The sequence below is a fragment of the Chanos chanos genome, chromosome 10, assembly GCF_902362185.1.
Source record: "Chanos chanos chromosome 10, fChaCha1.1, whole genome shotgun sequence".
NCBI lineage: Eukaryota > Metazoa > Chordata > Actinopteri > Gonorynchiformes > Chanidae > Chanos > Chanos chanos.
The window spans coordinates 4,007,847-4,024,709 of NC_044504.1; the positions used below are offsets into that span (position 1 = coordinate 4,007,847).

The 16,863-nt window shown below is 44.8% G+C and overlaps 1 protein-coding gene across 1 annotated transcript in view; it reads left to right on the top strand.

The window, feature by feature from the left end:
* anos1 (anosmin 1) overlaps window positions 1–16,660 on the top strand; it is a 43,263-nt gene extending 26,603 nt beyond the window's left edge. The window contains exons 5-14 of the mRNA XM_030787115.1: window positions 2,615–2,799; window positions 3,311–3,440; window positions 7,726–7,931; window positions 9,262–9,406; window positions 10,092–10,235; window positions 12,885–12,973; window positions 14,230–14,401; window positions 14,856–15,076; window positions 16,229–16,370; window positions 16,608–16,660. Of these exons, the coding sequence (XP_030642975.1) occupies window positions 2,615–2,799; window positions 3,311–3,440; window positions 7,726–7,931; window positions 9,262–9,406; window positions 10,092–10,235; window positions 12,885–12,973; window positions 14,230–14,401; window positions 14,856–15,076; window positions 16,229–16,370; window positions 16,608–16,660 (1,487 nt within the window). The remainder of the gene's footprint in view (window positions 1–2,614; window positions 2,800–3,310; window positions 3,441–7,725; window positions 7,932–9,261; window positions 9,407–10,091; window positions 10,236–12,884; window positions 12,974–14,229; window positions 14,402–14,855; window positions 15,077–16,228; window positions 16,371–16,607) is intronic.
* Window positions 16,661–16,863: the final 203 nt, after the last annotated feature.

Here is a 16,863-nt window from a genome sequence, read left to right on the forward strand (position 1 = left end):
TGAGCCACAGTGTAATACCTCAGAGTGCTTTGTTTTTCAAAGAGTCTTTTTTTTACCCCCCCCTCTCTCTTTCTCTCTCTTTCTTTCCCTAGTCTCTTTTTCTATCTTTATCTTTCTCTCAATCCTTCTCTCTGTCTCTTGTCTGTTCTTTCTTCTCCTTCTGTCTCTCCTGCATTTTCTTTCTTTCTCCCCCCCTCTCTCTTTCTATCTATCTCTCATTCACCCTTACTCCCCCTTTCTTTTCTCTCTCTCTCTCTCTCTCTCTCTCTCGCGCTCTCTCTCTCTCTCTCACTCACTCACTCAATACCAATATTCACTAAAGAAACAAGAACGAAATTTGTCATTCTCAAAAACAGAGAAACGTCGTTCAAAGTTTCACGCCTATTTGCGAGACCTCCTAATTATTTTCAAATGATATGAAGAACCCCTGACGTCAGCCTGTGCTGGTCTCGCTGGTAAGACTTGCGCACATTCCCTGTTTATTCATGTGGTAAGACCAGCCCTGTCCAGAGGATTCGCTGCCCAGTTCTCATTTTTCACAGCGGTAAACTTTACAGCTGTGTGGGACGTTCCCTTACAGAAGACACTACATGTTAAAAAGTTTATATGAGGGAGAGAAAACGCCAGGAGTTTCAATGAAAGAGAAGCCATGGAACGCTCAGGCTCAGAAAACAAAACCAAAAACAAATGAGAGATTGAAACACATGATTGAATTATATGGATATGATTTAATGGGGCTAAACCCTCTCTGTGACGTTGACTGACGAAGCTACAGATTTTATCACAGAGAGTTTACTGATGTGGATGGAGTTATGGGAAAATGAGAATATTTAGACTAAAGTCCTCTGAGTGGATCTTCTGTTCACATATCTGTTGATGAGGGTTTACGTCAGCTGCTATAATTAGAGAGTGATCTCTCAGTGTGATTACGGCTGGACGTGACCTGTCATCCGTGACTGAGAAGGTAAGTTCCTGAAATAGACTCTGTGCTCACAGCAAAGAAGAGCAATAAAACCAGCCACATCACCCTGTGTGATTTTTGGAAGGAGTGCCATGTGTGCGTCTGTGTGTGTGCATGTGTTTTTCTGCTGGAATACAAGTGAGGGGTGTGTGTGTGTGTGTGTGTGTGCGTGTGTGTGTGTGTGTGATTGTTGGAGGAGTATGAGTGAAATCTAAGCCTTGTGGTACGGTTTGGATAGGGTCGAGCTGAGACATTGGTTATGATTGGAGGCTGAGGCGTGTGTGTGTGTGTGTGTGTTCATGGGTGGGATTGATGTGCTAGATGTGGTTGGAGGTCAGAACAGGAACGCTGCGGTATTGTTATGGCGTTACGCATGGCGCAGGGACAGGCGCACACACACACACACACACACACACACACTCTCTTCAGCTGTGTGAAACCACAGCACAACAGCAGACAGCTGTTACCCCTAGAGAGAGCCTCTATCTGCATAACAGAGGAATGAGTCCATAATCGTCTGACTACCAGCGCCTTGCTCATCTATTTTAGCTTATATATCCACCTCAAAATCAATCATAAACCACACACACATACAGACGCAGAGAAAGAGACAGAGAGATTCTTCCACAGTCTATTGTGTAGATCTAGTTCCCTCTTTCAGGTTTTGAAATATGTGCATTAACTTCCTCTGTCAAGACTTAGTTTCCAGTCACCTCTAAGTGACCTTGAAAAATGCTCTCTTCTCAAAATGGGCACGTTGTATATGGATTCCACACATACAGAACAGTACGGGGCACTTTGCTACCGACTTCATCATAGTTGCTTTGATTTATAGGGAGGTTTATGATTGATTTACTGTAGCTCTCTCGAATCTTTTTCTCCTTTTTCTCTCTCTCTCTCTCTCTTCTGCCATTACACATCTCAAGACTGCCACTCAATCAACAGCTCAATACATCTCGGCTGGAATAAACTGGGTGTAGAGACTTAATCTGTCATGGGAGAGCATCACTCCCCTCCGCCCAACACCCCCCCCCCTCTCCCCCCAAAGTCCTCCTGTACTTCATAAATCTTTAATTTATTACACATGGAAACGTTCAGAATGGCTTTGAGGGCTTGAATGGGAGTAAGCGCCATGCGAAACCATGGCTTGTTCTTCGGGTTTTCTGCTTCACTTGAATGAAGAGGACTTCACTTCAGACGCCTTACTGTCCGTGTCCTCTTTAAGGAAAGAAAAAAAAAAAAAAGAAGAGATGTTCTGCCACATGTGTCCACTCTCTAAGGATGAAAGTGTTTGAATTTGCTGGCACTGATCAAAGTCAGACTGCAGATTTCTTTATTGTCCGTTACGCTAAAGCTCATCAGACTACAATGCATGAAGTGGCAACTCGTTCACATGTGTTTTGTGAACGCTTGATGTGGAGAAACACAGGCCTGGTCTGCATCATTCAGTAATCAGTAGAACGTTTTCTCTCTTTTTTTTTTTTTCTTTTCTTTTTCTTTTTCTTTTTTTTTTTTTTTTTTGAAGATTTCACACGCTTTTCTTTGAAATATTTGTATGTGTATTTTTTTTTCCCCATAGTTCAGTAAGAATGTAGGTGATGACAGAATGTGGGACTTTTGATATATGGGTGGGTGATTTGTGTGCGTTGTCAGGTGCTCCGCTGAAGCCCAGGAAGGATCTGCTGTTTGTGGAGCTGCCCTCGGGCCAGCTGGAAATCCGCTGGTCCTCCAAGTTCAACATCTCGGTGGAGCCAGTTCTCTACGTCCTACAGCGGCGCTGGAACCACGGGATCCATCCCAGCGAGGACGACGCCACGGAATGGCAGACCGTCGCCCAGGTACGAGACCTTTGCCCGAACGCTCCGCGCCCGAAACGCAAAGCCCACGCTCCTACCCAAACACCCTGTGTTTCTTAATGATTTAAGCATTTGAACTGAATACCCCCCCCCCCCTCCTCATGAGACCCTCTCCTTTCACAAAGTTTTACAAAGTGGTTTTTATGCATCTTTAATCATTTAATCATATTCAGAATCAGCAGGAGTCTTGGAGGACTTTTTGAAACTGCTACTTAGAATATGCACTAAATTTCTTGAAAGTTTCAGCAAATTAAAGAAACACACACACACACACGCAAAAAGAGTGGAGAGCCTCAGAAGTATGGGAAACATCTTTTAAGCTTTTTTTTTTTTTTTTTAGTTTGCAGACTTTGTTACATCAAATGGCTGCTTGGATTTCTTTTAAGTTTTAAATAGAAAAAACATGGGGTGTTCTGGATGCTTCTGGAAATGTACATGACCTACAACCTCTCTCTGTGAACTTTGACCTCTTTGGTTCTAAATTGCTCCTCAGGTTACAGAGGAGCGAGTCCAGTTGGCCGACATCAGACCCAGCAGGTGGTACCAGTTCCGTGTGGCCGCAGTTAACGCACACGGCACCCGTGGCTTCACTGCTCCCAGCAAACACTTCCGCTCCTCTAGAGGTGAGTGTGTTCAGTCAGAACAAACCAAGGGGAGGGACAGGAGCGTTAGTCGAAAATGTTTAGACAGTAGGCAGTGACACCCTTGTCCACTTGAGAGGAAATGATGCGGCCATCATTCTCTCTCTTTTTTTTATTTCTTGAGTCTGGTCAGGGGCTGATGCGTGTTGGTATAGGACCTTCAGGATGGTGGTGATGTCATAGAGGATGGGTATCACGGAAACCAAGCAAAGTGCCTATTAGTTTGTTCGGCTTCATTGTAATCAGCTCAACTTCTGTGGTGACATCTTTTAAAATATCCCAAAAAAATTCTTCAGTTATGAGGGATCCTCTTCTTTTTTTTTTTTTTTTTTTTTTTTAAGTGTGACAAGTAGTTCTCACTTCTGAAAAGTACTCATCATTTAACTAGACTGAAAACCCTGAAGAGCGTCATCCGTTTTAAAATAGCAATTGAAATTTCTACTGTCTCACTTTGGCTTGTCCTTGTATTTTATATATATATATATATATATATATATATATATATATATATATATTTTTTTTTAAAGTGTTCCTGGGTGGCCCAGTTTGCTCTGTCCCATCCTGTCATCTTGGTCCTGACACCTCACCCCCCCCTCCCATATTTTACTGCTAAGACCCCACAACAGGTGGAGCCCCTGCTCCTGGCTTTTTACGACTAGATTTACTCCTCAACGTGCCCGGTTTAGCCATTAACGACAAATACCCACAATTCATGTCTCCAGCTTCCCACATTGGCATGCCCCATAGAAGAGCACACTCGCCTCATAATTCAAGAAACAGGAGGAGAAAAAGAATCCATTTTTCTAATCTGTTTTTCCTCTGAAATTTTAGTTAACTTTTAGCCTTTTTTTTTTTTTTTGGAAATGCTCTTTAACTACGACTTTCTTCCCGTCTGCTTTAAGTATTGAACGAGACCGAAATGTTCTGAGAGATTTATACTGTTTTCTAATGAAGAAAAGAAAGTGAAAATCCTTTTTCTAATACTTATCAATCCGTCATTCGTCCACACGCGCATTTTTACGCGGAATCGTACTCCTGAACTTTTAGCCTCGCGTAGCTCTCCCAGTGAAAAGTCATTTAAAACGTTTTACAGTGAGTTAGGAGAGGGGGACTTTAATTTACTCCAAAGGCAGAGAAAGCACCAATGCCTTTACATGCTGAAGTACTCAGGGATTTTTCCTCCTGTGTGTAGCAGGAACTCATTTAACTCTGTTCGGACAGGCCCCCCCCCCCGCCCCCAACCCTCCCCAACCCTTTTACAGTCATATAAAATGTAATAATTCTGAAATTTGTTGAGGGATATTGAAGGATTCGTGTACATGTAAGCTGTGTCTGCGTGTGTGCCAGGACAAATGAGGTAAGGTAGACTGCCTCTGATTTTAACCACAGATTAGCTTATGCTCAGGGCTGGGCTAGCTTGGGCTTGACTGTGTGTGTGTGTGTGTGTGTGTGTGTGTGTGTGTGTGTGTGTGTGTGTGTGCGTGTGCAAACGCATATGTGTGTGTGGTAATGTTCAGTGAGAATAAAGAGCTTTTTAGCATAACCTCAGAGCATATAACATAAAAACATGAGCTGACTTTTTCCAGTGCACCCACATATTTATGGTAGTAATTTTGTGTTTAGAATTTCATCAAGGTGCAGCTGAGGGAGAGGGAGAGGGAAGGAGGGAGAGAGAGAGAGAGAGAGAGAGAGAGAGAGAGAACGCTTAACAGTATCCCGGATATGCAAATTAACATAATTAGTCAACTACAAAGCAGATGCAGTAATTAAAGCCCAGAAGTGTCTGCTCATACCTCCAGTGATGTGGTTACTCTGAAAAGATCATCTTCATTCTGTCAACAACCTCATTTTAGAGTCAAAATAACATGTGGTGACTGTGATGAAAACAGTGAACAAAAGTGGGATTAAAACTCAAAAACATGTGATGTGACAGGTAGATATCTGGCAGGGTATCAATGTCTGCAGTCTTTTTTTGTGTGTGTTTTTTTTTTTTTTTTACTATTCTCAAAAGTTACTGTTGTGGTTCGAGGGTTTTTGCTGTTTTTATTTTAAATGCCATTTTGGAAACTCAGAATATCCAGCTCCTGCTGAATGTTGTTCACAGTTGAATCTTTGAGCAACATGCAGAAATAGCAGCATTACCAGATGCGACCGTGTCCGTGCACTGATCGGATTAGTCATACGTTTGGCGTCACTCTATCATGTGCATCATCTCTCTTTGAAGGCTATTTAAAACAGCCTTGGCCCTGACACCTGTTGTTAACAGTTATCTTGAGCTAAGTGTGTAATTTACTTGGATAAGCGGAGGAAACTCATCACCGTTCGCCGCATTGTTGGATTCGTGTACGGACAGCAGACTCGAGTTAAACGTGCCTCCGGGGATTTGAGCGTCCGGCACCGTCCCAGTCCTCTAACACGGCCTCCTTCCTCGTGCCCTTGCTCCCTCGTGTCGGTAATCTGAATGAACTGAGTATGTCCCAGGCCTAACCTCTGTAAAGTTACTTTGTTACAATGTTGAATCGAACTGAACTGATGTGAACGGAAGGAAAGCGTCCCAATGTGACTTTTAAGCGTTTAGTCCATTTCCTAAGTTTTAGTTTTACTAAGGGAAAGGGGGGGGGGGTTATATCAGGCTATTGGGACAGGGCCGGTCACTTAGAAGCTTCAGGCACATACTTAACCCCGGTGTGGCGGACCAAAATGTCCCGGTACGCAGTGCCGCTGTAAATTCACCTTTGAGTGATAAATGTCAGGCTCAGCATCTCTAGACAGCAGCTGCTTAACGCGCGCACACACACACACACACACACACATATATTTACACATGCATTCTGATGGACCCTTGGAAAGCCCTTAAATCAGTCAGAACAGTCCACAGCTTGGCTGACTGATTGCCCCCATTGCCTTTGAATTCATGAGGCTCCAGCAATTGATGAGCTTGTCAACTGGCTCTTATTTACATAACACACCCGCAGTGAATCATCTGATTTCAATTTCCCCCCGCTAACGTAATTTGTCGGCGCCGTCCACGGAAAACGTTCGGTTGCTTATTTATCTTGCGCGGCTTCACGTCGCCTGGTCGGGAGGAGGAGGAGGAGGAGGAGGAGGAGGATGATGATGATGATGATGATGTGGCGTTGCGTTGTGGAACAGCCGAAATGGATTTCAGGTGGGAGAGGACACGATAAAAAAGGAGTGGACTTACTGTTAGACTGAGTCAGTTTTTCCTAGAAGAAGCTGCTGCCGTTGCCTGTTCTTTGGCAGGCCAAGTGTGAAAACGCTGGCTTCCGTTCATTGGTCAGACTTAACGAGAGTGTAGGCTCCAGCCATTGGTCAGAGAGTCGATTCGTAGACTGTGTTGGTCCATTGTCGTTGGTCAGGGTGGTGACAGGCGGTCAGGGCGGGTCTGCCATTGGTCAGGCAGAAGATGAGTGATCAAAGCAGGCCTGTGGTCTTTGACCAAGCAAAACGTCAAGTGAACTTAAACACGCTACTGCAGACAAGAAACACGCCACAGACAGGAGACAGCTAAACAAGTCAAATACAAAACAGAAGAACAGTTCTTCGCTCTTTTATAACTCACTCATTGGATGCACATCTCCAACTATTTGTTAATTCATGTACATAAAGCAGTGTTCCTAAAGTAATAAATAGCTAACTAAAACCTCATTTATTTGATTAAATGTAAGTGGCGCAACAATACGATGTTGCATTTTTTTTTTTAATCTTTTTTGAAGGGACTTAAGCTTACAGAGCACTTGGACCATGGAGCATGTTTCACAAGATCTGAGCTTGCTCCCTCTGATTCCTATCAGATACAGGGTTTTTCCACTTGGGCCAAGTTAAATGAGCCACAAAACTGTCACTGGACGCATTCAAAATGTTCCCCAGTGCACACAGATGTGGTATATCATGCAGTTGGTAACTCTAAGTTGTCAACATTCTCCTGTGATTGGCTCAGCACGCTAAACTGTGATGATGAAACAACCCCATGACGCTTGTGGAGTTGTTTCATCGCTGGCATCAGCGAGCACATTTTGGAGAAATCGCAATCGCATCACTGGATCGCCGCTGTTTTGCGTTAGCAACGATACCAGTTCAAAATTGTGAGAAAATGCATCCTACGTTGTCTGGCATCAGGGTCTCTGCACAGAATCTCATGCTTTTTTTTTTTTTTTTTTTGTTATTTTAGCTGAAGAACAGGCCCCTGTTTTGTGTCTGTAAGCTGTTGAAAACCCCTCTGAGCTTGAGCTAATGTATCCCGCAGATCCGTCCCCGCCTCCCAGCCCGTCCAACCTGCGAGTCACCAACCTGACGACCGGTTCCGATGGCCTGCTGACAGCCCTGCTGGACTGGACCCTCCCGGAGGAGCCCGACATCCCCGTTCACCACTTCAAAGTCCACTGGAGCTGGGCCGTGCCGGGACGGGCGGGCGTGCCGGCCAAAAAGAGGAGGAGAAAGACCACCAGTGGGGTAATCATCCGCCCTCCTCTCGTTTAGCGCTCTCCGTCGCTTTGCTCGCGTTCAGAACCGCCCGTCAACACCCGGGCGTCGGGACGGCTGTGTGTGATCTCTGGGGCCTTGGGCCCGAGATGACGGCAGTATAAATAAGAAACAGTCCAGCAGCTTGACTTCATTTCATACACACTTCTCAAAATCGATCATCTAGGCACCAGAGATGCAGTGCATTATGCTCTTTATTTCTTTCAGAGGAGCAGTTTTTTTTTTCTTTTTTTTTTTCTTCTTTTTTAGGCGCATGGCCAAAGCCCTTAAAGATGATGTAGAGGTACGTTGTCACTAAATGTAAGGAGAGTTTATGACAGGGCTCTTTGAATGAAGGATGTTTTTTTTTTCTGTCTTAGTACCGTCAGCTTCTCTAGTAATCTATCAGCAAGGAGAATAAACAGGGAGAGAGAGAGAGAGAGATGTGCAGCTTTTACTTCAAAATCATAAGCAATTTTGTCAACTGGGACACAAAAAAAAAAATTGGATTTGGAATGGGAGCTGGAATTTGAAAAAGCGGAAACATTTAGCTTCACCTGTGACAAGGATTTGAGTAGTGTTATTCCGACAAATTCGTAAACTGAACAAACCAATGAAGCGCTTATATGATTATATAATATGATTACTATATAATATGATTATTTACTGTTGTCTGAGTTGTACTCAGTGATTACCCTGTCATATTTAACAAACAGCTACAGAACATTTTTCACCATTGTCTTTTTGCATCTGTTTTCGTTACATTATCTGCAGTAGTACTGATTGATACAACTATTACCGGTACGCCTGTGCTTTCTGTATACAGAATCCTAAGCTGAATTTGTTTTGGTAATAACTAGCAGATGTCTTGCCAAAGTCTATAAGCTCTACAAGGTCTCTGTTGACACGCACACCACTGGTTTCCACTTCTCTGCCTCAGTGCTTGGGCAGCAACCCGCTGCTCCCGGAATTCCAAAACAAGCGGGGTCAATAACGAAATCCAATCAAACGCATGCTGCTTGCGGAATGTTCCGAGCGCCAAAACACAAGGTAGCCAAACACCGGGGGCGATTTGATAACGCCGAGACTCCCTGTGCGGTTCGAGAAGCCAGACCCCTACGGGGCAATTCCCGCCACGCTGGGATTCATAGTCCTTTTCTTAGCCTTCTCACCACATGTGTTTTTAATGAGCTCTCCTTTCCCCCCAGGGTTAGAGGTTTGGGGTTCCACGGTCAAACGGGGTTGGGTGACGTTAACCTAGCGAAAAGACTGGCTGTGAAGGACGTGTTAGTGATGGTTTGATGTTGTTGCTCTCTCCCAGGCGAAGACCTCGGTAGAGCTGGAGGGACTGTTGGCCAATATCAGCTACACGGTGGAGCTCCAGGCGGTGGCGTATTGGGGGCAGGTTCGTCTGAAGAGCTCCAAAGCAGCCTTGCAATTCAGCACTGCCCTGCACGACGACTCGAGTACGTCCAAACGTTCCGTCTCAGCCTCCCGATGTCCCGAGGCTCCTCGTTCAGCGTCCGTGGTGTTGCGTTCTACACCGTTAGCTTGAAAGCGCTTTGGAACCGCTGAAGCTTTAGAAACTGAGTGACACGGACATGCACACCGGGCAGTATATAAACACGCTCAGAATTCATGTAGCGTCGGCTAATTTGGCAGTGAAATGCCAATCAGGCCAATATAAATACTATCAGAGTCAATTTAACGCCGGCCACATCATCGTAGGTCTACCCGGCTCTCAGTTTCCAACACGTCTGCGGTTTCAAAACACTTTCAGTTGCAGTAAAATCTTTTTTGATGTTTCTGTTCCTATACCACTAAGTCATCTGTATTACACGAACTCAGACAGTGTCTACATAGTGCAATATTCACAATCTGTGAGTTGATTAAACACTAGGATGGAATTGTTAAAAAAAAAAAAAAAAAAAGTAATGAAATCAAGACTGTGTATGCGTTTTTCAGTGCGTCACACGGTATGGCGCACCAGAGCTGCGCTAAACCACTTCACTGTAGCAGTGCATATGTCTAACTGCAATGCTAACTATTGAATATACCAACTCAATAAACTAGACTTTATTGATATTGAGCTTTTTGAGCTCTTTAAGCCCTAAAGACTAAAAAAAAATGTTTTTTGGGATTTCTCTTTAGAGTCAGGATCAAAATCAAGGAAAGAGGAGGGGCCTGCAGCAGTATCTGTGCCAGGAAAGAGACCCACTGGTGCCCTTGAGGTTGGCACGCCCTTCTACCAGGACGGCCAGCTACAGGTCCGCGTCTACTGGAAGAAAAGAGGAGGTGGGTTTCAGAAACGACAGCGTCACCACACGTGCCGATGGAAAACTTAGATTGCACAGTATGTTCGAGTTTAACGTGTTGTGTTATTCTGGAATGTTCTGCATATGACAGGTTCGGATGGTCTCTGTGTGATGATACAAAGCAATGAGGGTTTTACAGAAACAGTCTGGGTAAGGCAGAATATGTAAGAGGTACTGAGCTTAACACGGTAATTAGCTTGAAACCTGTGATTTTCCCATAGTTACTGACATGGATACTGTATCCGTAGTTACAGTAACATCCTGTAAACATCCTTGTTCAGAGTTACTGTTTAATAAACAGTTTACAGCGAGCGGCTGGCATCTGCGCATCCACGCTGCCGGGAACCGATCGCCATTTTTACAGACAAGCTTTACAATGCGCAGCACGGTTCAGCTGTACAGTAAAACCGATGATTTATTATAATTCAGAACCCCAGTGAAAACATGACTAGGTCATATACACAACACGATACTCGGCCGTCTTTAAACTACTGAAATATGATCATAGAATAGAGGGGTTATTCTGTTTAATTGTGAAGTTAATTGCGAGTAATAAAGACTGCGGAGTGGCATGATTAGAGGAGAGGTATGTGCTCGTGGCCAAATGGCGAACAGAACAGTTGCAGCAGAATTTACTGAAAGCTGAGCTTAACGCTTAACTTGTCACTCTGACATCCCATGCCGCGGTGCTGAAACACTCCATTTTGCTTTACAAGGCTTGACGTTATTTTCCAGAACTCACCAGCTCAAAAAGAAAAAAAAAAATAAAAGGGGGGGGGGGGGGGGGGTGACGACTCGTCCCTCTCGCACACAGCAGTATATGGGTGTACCTTGGCGTTTTGATTAATACCAGAATGGAAGTCTTGAGAGGAGATTAAACTTTGTGAGGCGCTCTGGGGGAGGAGGAGGGAGAGGGAACCTGTTGAGGATCTGATTCAGTGGTTACTGTTAGGCCCCTAATGTATGTCACAGCCTGCGGCCGAAAACACGTGGCGCGTGGCAGACTAGAGAAACGCGCAAGGGCAAGCAGAGCCAGGTTGTCGTGATGGAGTGCCGTTCCGTACGACCGTAACAAGCAGCGTGGTCTCTCCCCGTCAGCCGAGCTGAAACTGCAGGCGTTCGGGCATGAGGGATTGGGACGTGGCCCGCGGCGGCTGCTCGGGCCAAAAGCGGTGCTATTTTATGAGACTGTTCCGTTTCCTGGAGGATACAGAGACAAGTTGTGTGGCAGGCAGCGGCTTTATTTTATTTTATTTTCCTCTGAGTGGAGGTTGATGGATGATTCTCTACCACCTGCATGTTATAACAGTGCGAGGCAGTGAGCTGTCCGTCGCTGGCTGCTGCTCTGAACTCAATCAGCGGAGTTTTCCGATGGTTTCCCCTCGCTGCGAGGGGTGAAGAGCAGGTTCGTTTAACGCTGATTACAGCTCTCACTCACTCTGAGGCAATTCAGCGTGTCCGTTTGGGCTCCGCTGTCTCTACTCTCTCCACCGACATCTCCCGAGGCAGAATAGTTAAAAGGCAAGGAGAAACTCTGGCTTCCATGGAACTAAAAGAAACGGACAGCTCCGTTATCGTGAAACGATGACTGGAAGCGAAACGTGATTGGAAAGAACATTTCGGCGTTTTAATATTTTTGCGATATTTCACATTTTCGCACCGATGGATTTTCATACGTCTTCGACTTCATAAGAAAGCGTGTTTGGAAAAACTCATAGTCCGTGTAGTTTTTCAAAATATGAAAACTTGTTTGCTGTTTCTTCGCTGCTTGTATACGTATCTGCCGCCTAATTACCGGAACCTGTTGAGTGTTCCTCTCGATTTCGTATGCGGAATGATGGGAAATACCTCTGAATCACGTTTGGCTGACCAGCTGAAGTTTGTCCCAGCTACAGACCATTTTGCTGTTCTCTCTGTTCTTTTACATTACCGTTTCCCTTTACTGTCAGCAAAGCTTTACATATTGTGTTTATTTTTTTCCCGTTTTTTTGTCTTTTTTCTCCTTTCTCTCTCGCTCGTAATTTCTCTTTTCTGCTTCCAAAAACGCTCCAAGCGTTGGAGCTCCGTAACCATGTCGAAGCCATCAAAGGACTCCTTTTATCTACCGCTTGCAATTGCGGCTCCCGCCAAGGGCTAACACAGCATAACTCAATTATTAATGTGAGTGGAGCAATTTCACATCCAAACTGCAAGGCCTGCTCAGTAATAAACCCTTGCACAGCAAGCATAAACACCCGTGATTAACTCCTGAAACTCTACTGTTAACGATAACCAACACAGAGGGAAGTCAAGTGAGGCCAGATCTTAGCGCGGAGTGAAATCCCACGTTTGTATTCATCTCGTTTTGAAATATCCTACCTCCTGAAACTAGTGAATCTGCACTTTTATTTTCTTTTGAGATTTCCATATCGTTCCGTTGAGAGACGTGTTATTTTTCGGGGCAAAGGAACGAACCCTTTAATTGGTTACATTTCTGAAAAACATTTCCCCCTGCATTCTCAGGCTGGCGTTGATTTGATTGTTATTCAGGCGGTTTGTTCTGATGTACCGCAGTAATCCTGCGGTTTGTTGACTTCTCTCTCCCTGAACCACCCCCCCCCCCCCCCTCCCCCGCCTCCCGTGGTTCCAGACCCGTTGGTGAGTCGCTACCATGTCCAGTGGATGCCTGAATACTGCGCTCACAACGAGACCAAAGCACTGGAAAAGTCTGTCACTCAGGTGAGTCCGTTTTACTGGGTCACTTTCAAAACGTCAAAACTTTACTACTCATACTTGACATACATATTTACTTAAACTCACATTCAATCAAATAAACATTATCCAGGTCACTGAAAAACTGGGGGGGAAAAAAAGTCCACTAAATGAATACACCCTCCCTCAGAGCCTCAGAGGGGGGAGATACAATTCATTTCTTTACGGCTTGCCAATTGGTGAACGTGGTTTTTCGGTAATGACTCACTTGGAGTGGTCACAACATGTGGTGTGTACAGGCCTAGTAAAACACGTGTTCTGAAACAAAGGTTCCGGGAACTGGAATGAAACGTGCCCCCCCGCCCCTCCCCGTATCACTCGGTTGTCCAGGCAGGGGCAAAAGTTTTTTAAGGGAGAGGTGAATGTTAAGGGGGTGGGGTGGAGGTGGGGGGAGGGGGGGGCGTCGCTGCCCTGCCTTGTGGAGGACAGCAGAGGGTTGGTTGATGGACGCATTCTTCAGGGAGCTTTGCTCCGGTTGCTAGGAGCTGCACATCCTTTTTCTATAGAGCGGTCGGGAATGGCAGCATTCCAAAAAGGCATTCCTTCCTGTCAGTGTGAATCTATCGCTCCCTGCTCTTCTCCCGTGTTTTAATATGCTCCAGTCTGTATCAGAAAATTACATTTTCAACCCTACCCCACTGGCCTCACCCACTACACCCTCTGTGACAATATGGCTGCACAAAGACTTAAAAATCCATACTGTTTTGGATTTTAGATCCCTACCCATAAACCCAGGAATTACAGATTAAATTAAATAAACACAATACAGATAAATGAATAGATGTAACCAGAAGGTATTCAGTGAGGACTGGACCCACCTGATGACCTTTATTACGCTATATTACCTCACGAGAGAAAGATGATGTGTTCTCTGTTTATGACTTTGTTTGTATTTCAAAGCAAAACAGCCATACAAATATTATGTGCAGGCATTTGCACAGAGTTACACTGAAAAAAAACATTTGTGCGCTCAAACTGTCCCGGTCTCTTGATTGAATTTGATTCGGTGCTGAGTAAACACTAAAACACGCTCCCACATTAGCCTCACATTGGTGAACAGAATGGAAAGAACCGGTGAGTGTACTGACAGTTTATAGAGAATCTGACAGGAAAGCGACCAACCCAGGGCTATGAATATGAAATTCTGTCCGTCCTGATTGGAAGCTGAGCGCTGAGGCATCTTTTTAAGTGTCCGAGCTGAAGATTTTCGTTTCCTCCCTCAGGAGAATTACATCAACCTTCCTGGCCTCCTGTTTTCCTGCAAGTACAGAGTGACCGTCCACACCATGAAGTCCAAGAGACGCTCCAAAGACCAGAGCACCACTTTCCTCACGCCGGCCTGCGCCGTGCTCCGCAGCAAGACCCAGAAACCCATCCCCTGCCCCGGGGAGGGAGGTACGCTCTCCTCCCCTTTTCTTGTGCTCCTCCAGACACGTTCATTGACGCTCTTTCCCCCGGGACTCTCAGTCGTGTTTTGTCTGTCGTTTTCAATAGTTCGTTATCCGGGACCTACTTTAAAACCTGTGGAGTGATATATAATGTGTGTAAAAGCATGTCTGTGATTCTTGAAAAAGCATGTCTGTGATTCTTGTCTGTGATTTTTTTTTTGTTTGTACAGCATTGCAGTATTTCTAATAATATTTAGTGCAAACTGTTTTGTGATCTTTATTGATTTGTAGTGTTAACTTGCACTATCCTGATATGCACTGTTTTGTTATGATATTAATACTTGCTGATGTACTCTGCTGCAGTTATTACTCACCTCATGTTTGCTGCAGATGTCATTTTAACGAGTGTTGACGGTTTTATGTAGAGTTTTACTGATATGAACTGTTCCGCTGTGATGCAGGATCCGTCCAGCCCAAAGTCCTGGCCAAGCCAGAAAACCTGACAGCGGCGTTTTCCATCCATGAGGGAAACATCACGGGTCACTTCCTCTGGAGGGTGTCCAGACCTCAGCCTCACCAGCGAATCACAGGCTTCCAGGTCACGTGGGCCGAGGTTACCACGGAGAGTCGACAAAACAGCCTTCCCAACAGCATCATCTCCCAGTCTCAGATCCTGCCACCGGTAAGCAGCCAAGCTGGGAGCAATGGGATGAATGTTTGTAGTACATTGGACTACGTTACAGAGCATGTCTGAAAACATATGGTGTCGTCTCCTAATTCAGTGACTCGGGCATGTCAGTATGTCACCATGCTGTGATTGGTTTTTTAGATTAATTCATTTATTCATTACAGAATGGGCTCACAGCGACCTCACTCCCCCTCCCATATATATATCTATATATCTATATATATACATATATATATATATGTGTGTGTGTGTGTGTGTGTATATATATACATATATATATATATATATATGTGTGTGTGTGTGTGTGTGTGTGTATATGTATACACACACACACACACATATATATATATATATATATGTATATATATATACACACTCACACACACACACACACACACACATATATATATGTATATTCATATATATATAAATAAACTGACTTTGTGCCCCATTTTTAAAACCTTTAAAACCTTTTGGACGCGCACCACGGATGAGTCAGAACCGTTGCTGAATGCGTGTTAAACTGATTAGATGAGCAGATCTGTGATCTGAGAAATGGCAAAACATTGGAGGGGCTGTGGGTTTTCTACCTGTCTGAAGGTATTTGATGGCGATATGGTGTTGCTTTCCTTATGTAAACGTAATTATGCACAGTTCAGTGCAGCGCAGAGAACAAGAGAGAGAGGTAGGGGAGTCGCTCCTCCTCTCGTTTCATCTGCCGTCCATCCGCCCCCCCCTTTTCGTCTTTTCATCCTCCCCGCACTGTCAGACGAGCGCACGCAGCTTCTCCATAATCTCCGTTATCAACAACACATCTGGAGCACACGCTAGCTGAGTTTGAACTGCAAATAAACATCACTCATATCTCCATTTATCATGCAAAAAACAGTCCTGAAAGAAATATGGACTTGATAAGGCGTTATTTATACGTCTCTCTCTCTCTCTCTCTCTCTCTGTTTAACATCTCTTCGCCGGCGGTTTCACCTAAGGCTAATTACCCTGGCCGCGGCACCGTTGTGTATGGAGGAGCAGGCTGCCTTTGTCCGCAGTGCATGAGTGAACAGTCCCGGGATTTGGATCCAACAATCACATAAGTCACCAAAGGCCGGTCGACCCCCCTTTTCTTAATTTCTCTTGTTTTTTTAGGACCATAACCTGCTGGTGGTGTCCAACCTCAGGCCAGAGACGTACTACAGGCTGGAGGTCCAGGTCATCACCGCGGGAGGAGAGGGACCAGCCACCATGAAGATCTTTCAGACTCCCAGTGTCAACCCAGTCCTACAGCTCAGTAAGAGAATGCTCTGTGTCTTACATATGCACACACGCAGACACCCAATACACACATATACACGCATTCAGACTCACGCTCACACGTATACACATAAAAATGAAAATGACAGTTTGTATTTTTTGTGGCAGTATGTTATTTTTAATGTTTCTTATCACATTCGTTTACTGTTAGTTAAATGTACGTGTACATAGACATAGTTCTGGAGGTCTGAGATGTCCTTGGTTTTTCACTAAGGGCCAAAACTGAGGCAGCAGCATCATCAGAAGCAGTCTCCGGAGAAACACTGAGTAACCGGACCGGACCGGACCGAACCAGACCACATCACAGCAGTGTGTTCCACAGAACCCAGTGTATAACACAAAACTCAACCCCAGAACGGACATCCGAAAAATAACAGCCCTTCGCTGTGTGTCAACAGAAGACGACTCTTTCAGGCCGAGTGCCGATGCTGTTTTTTTTTTGTTTTGTTTTGTTTTGTTTTTGTATTGGT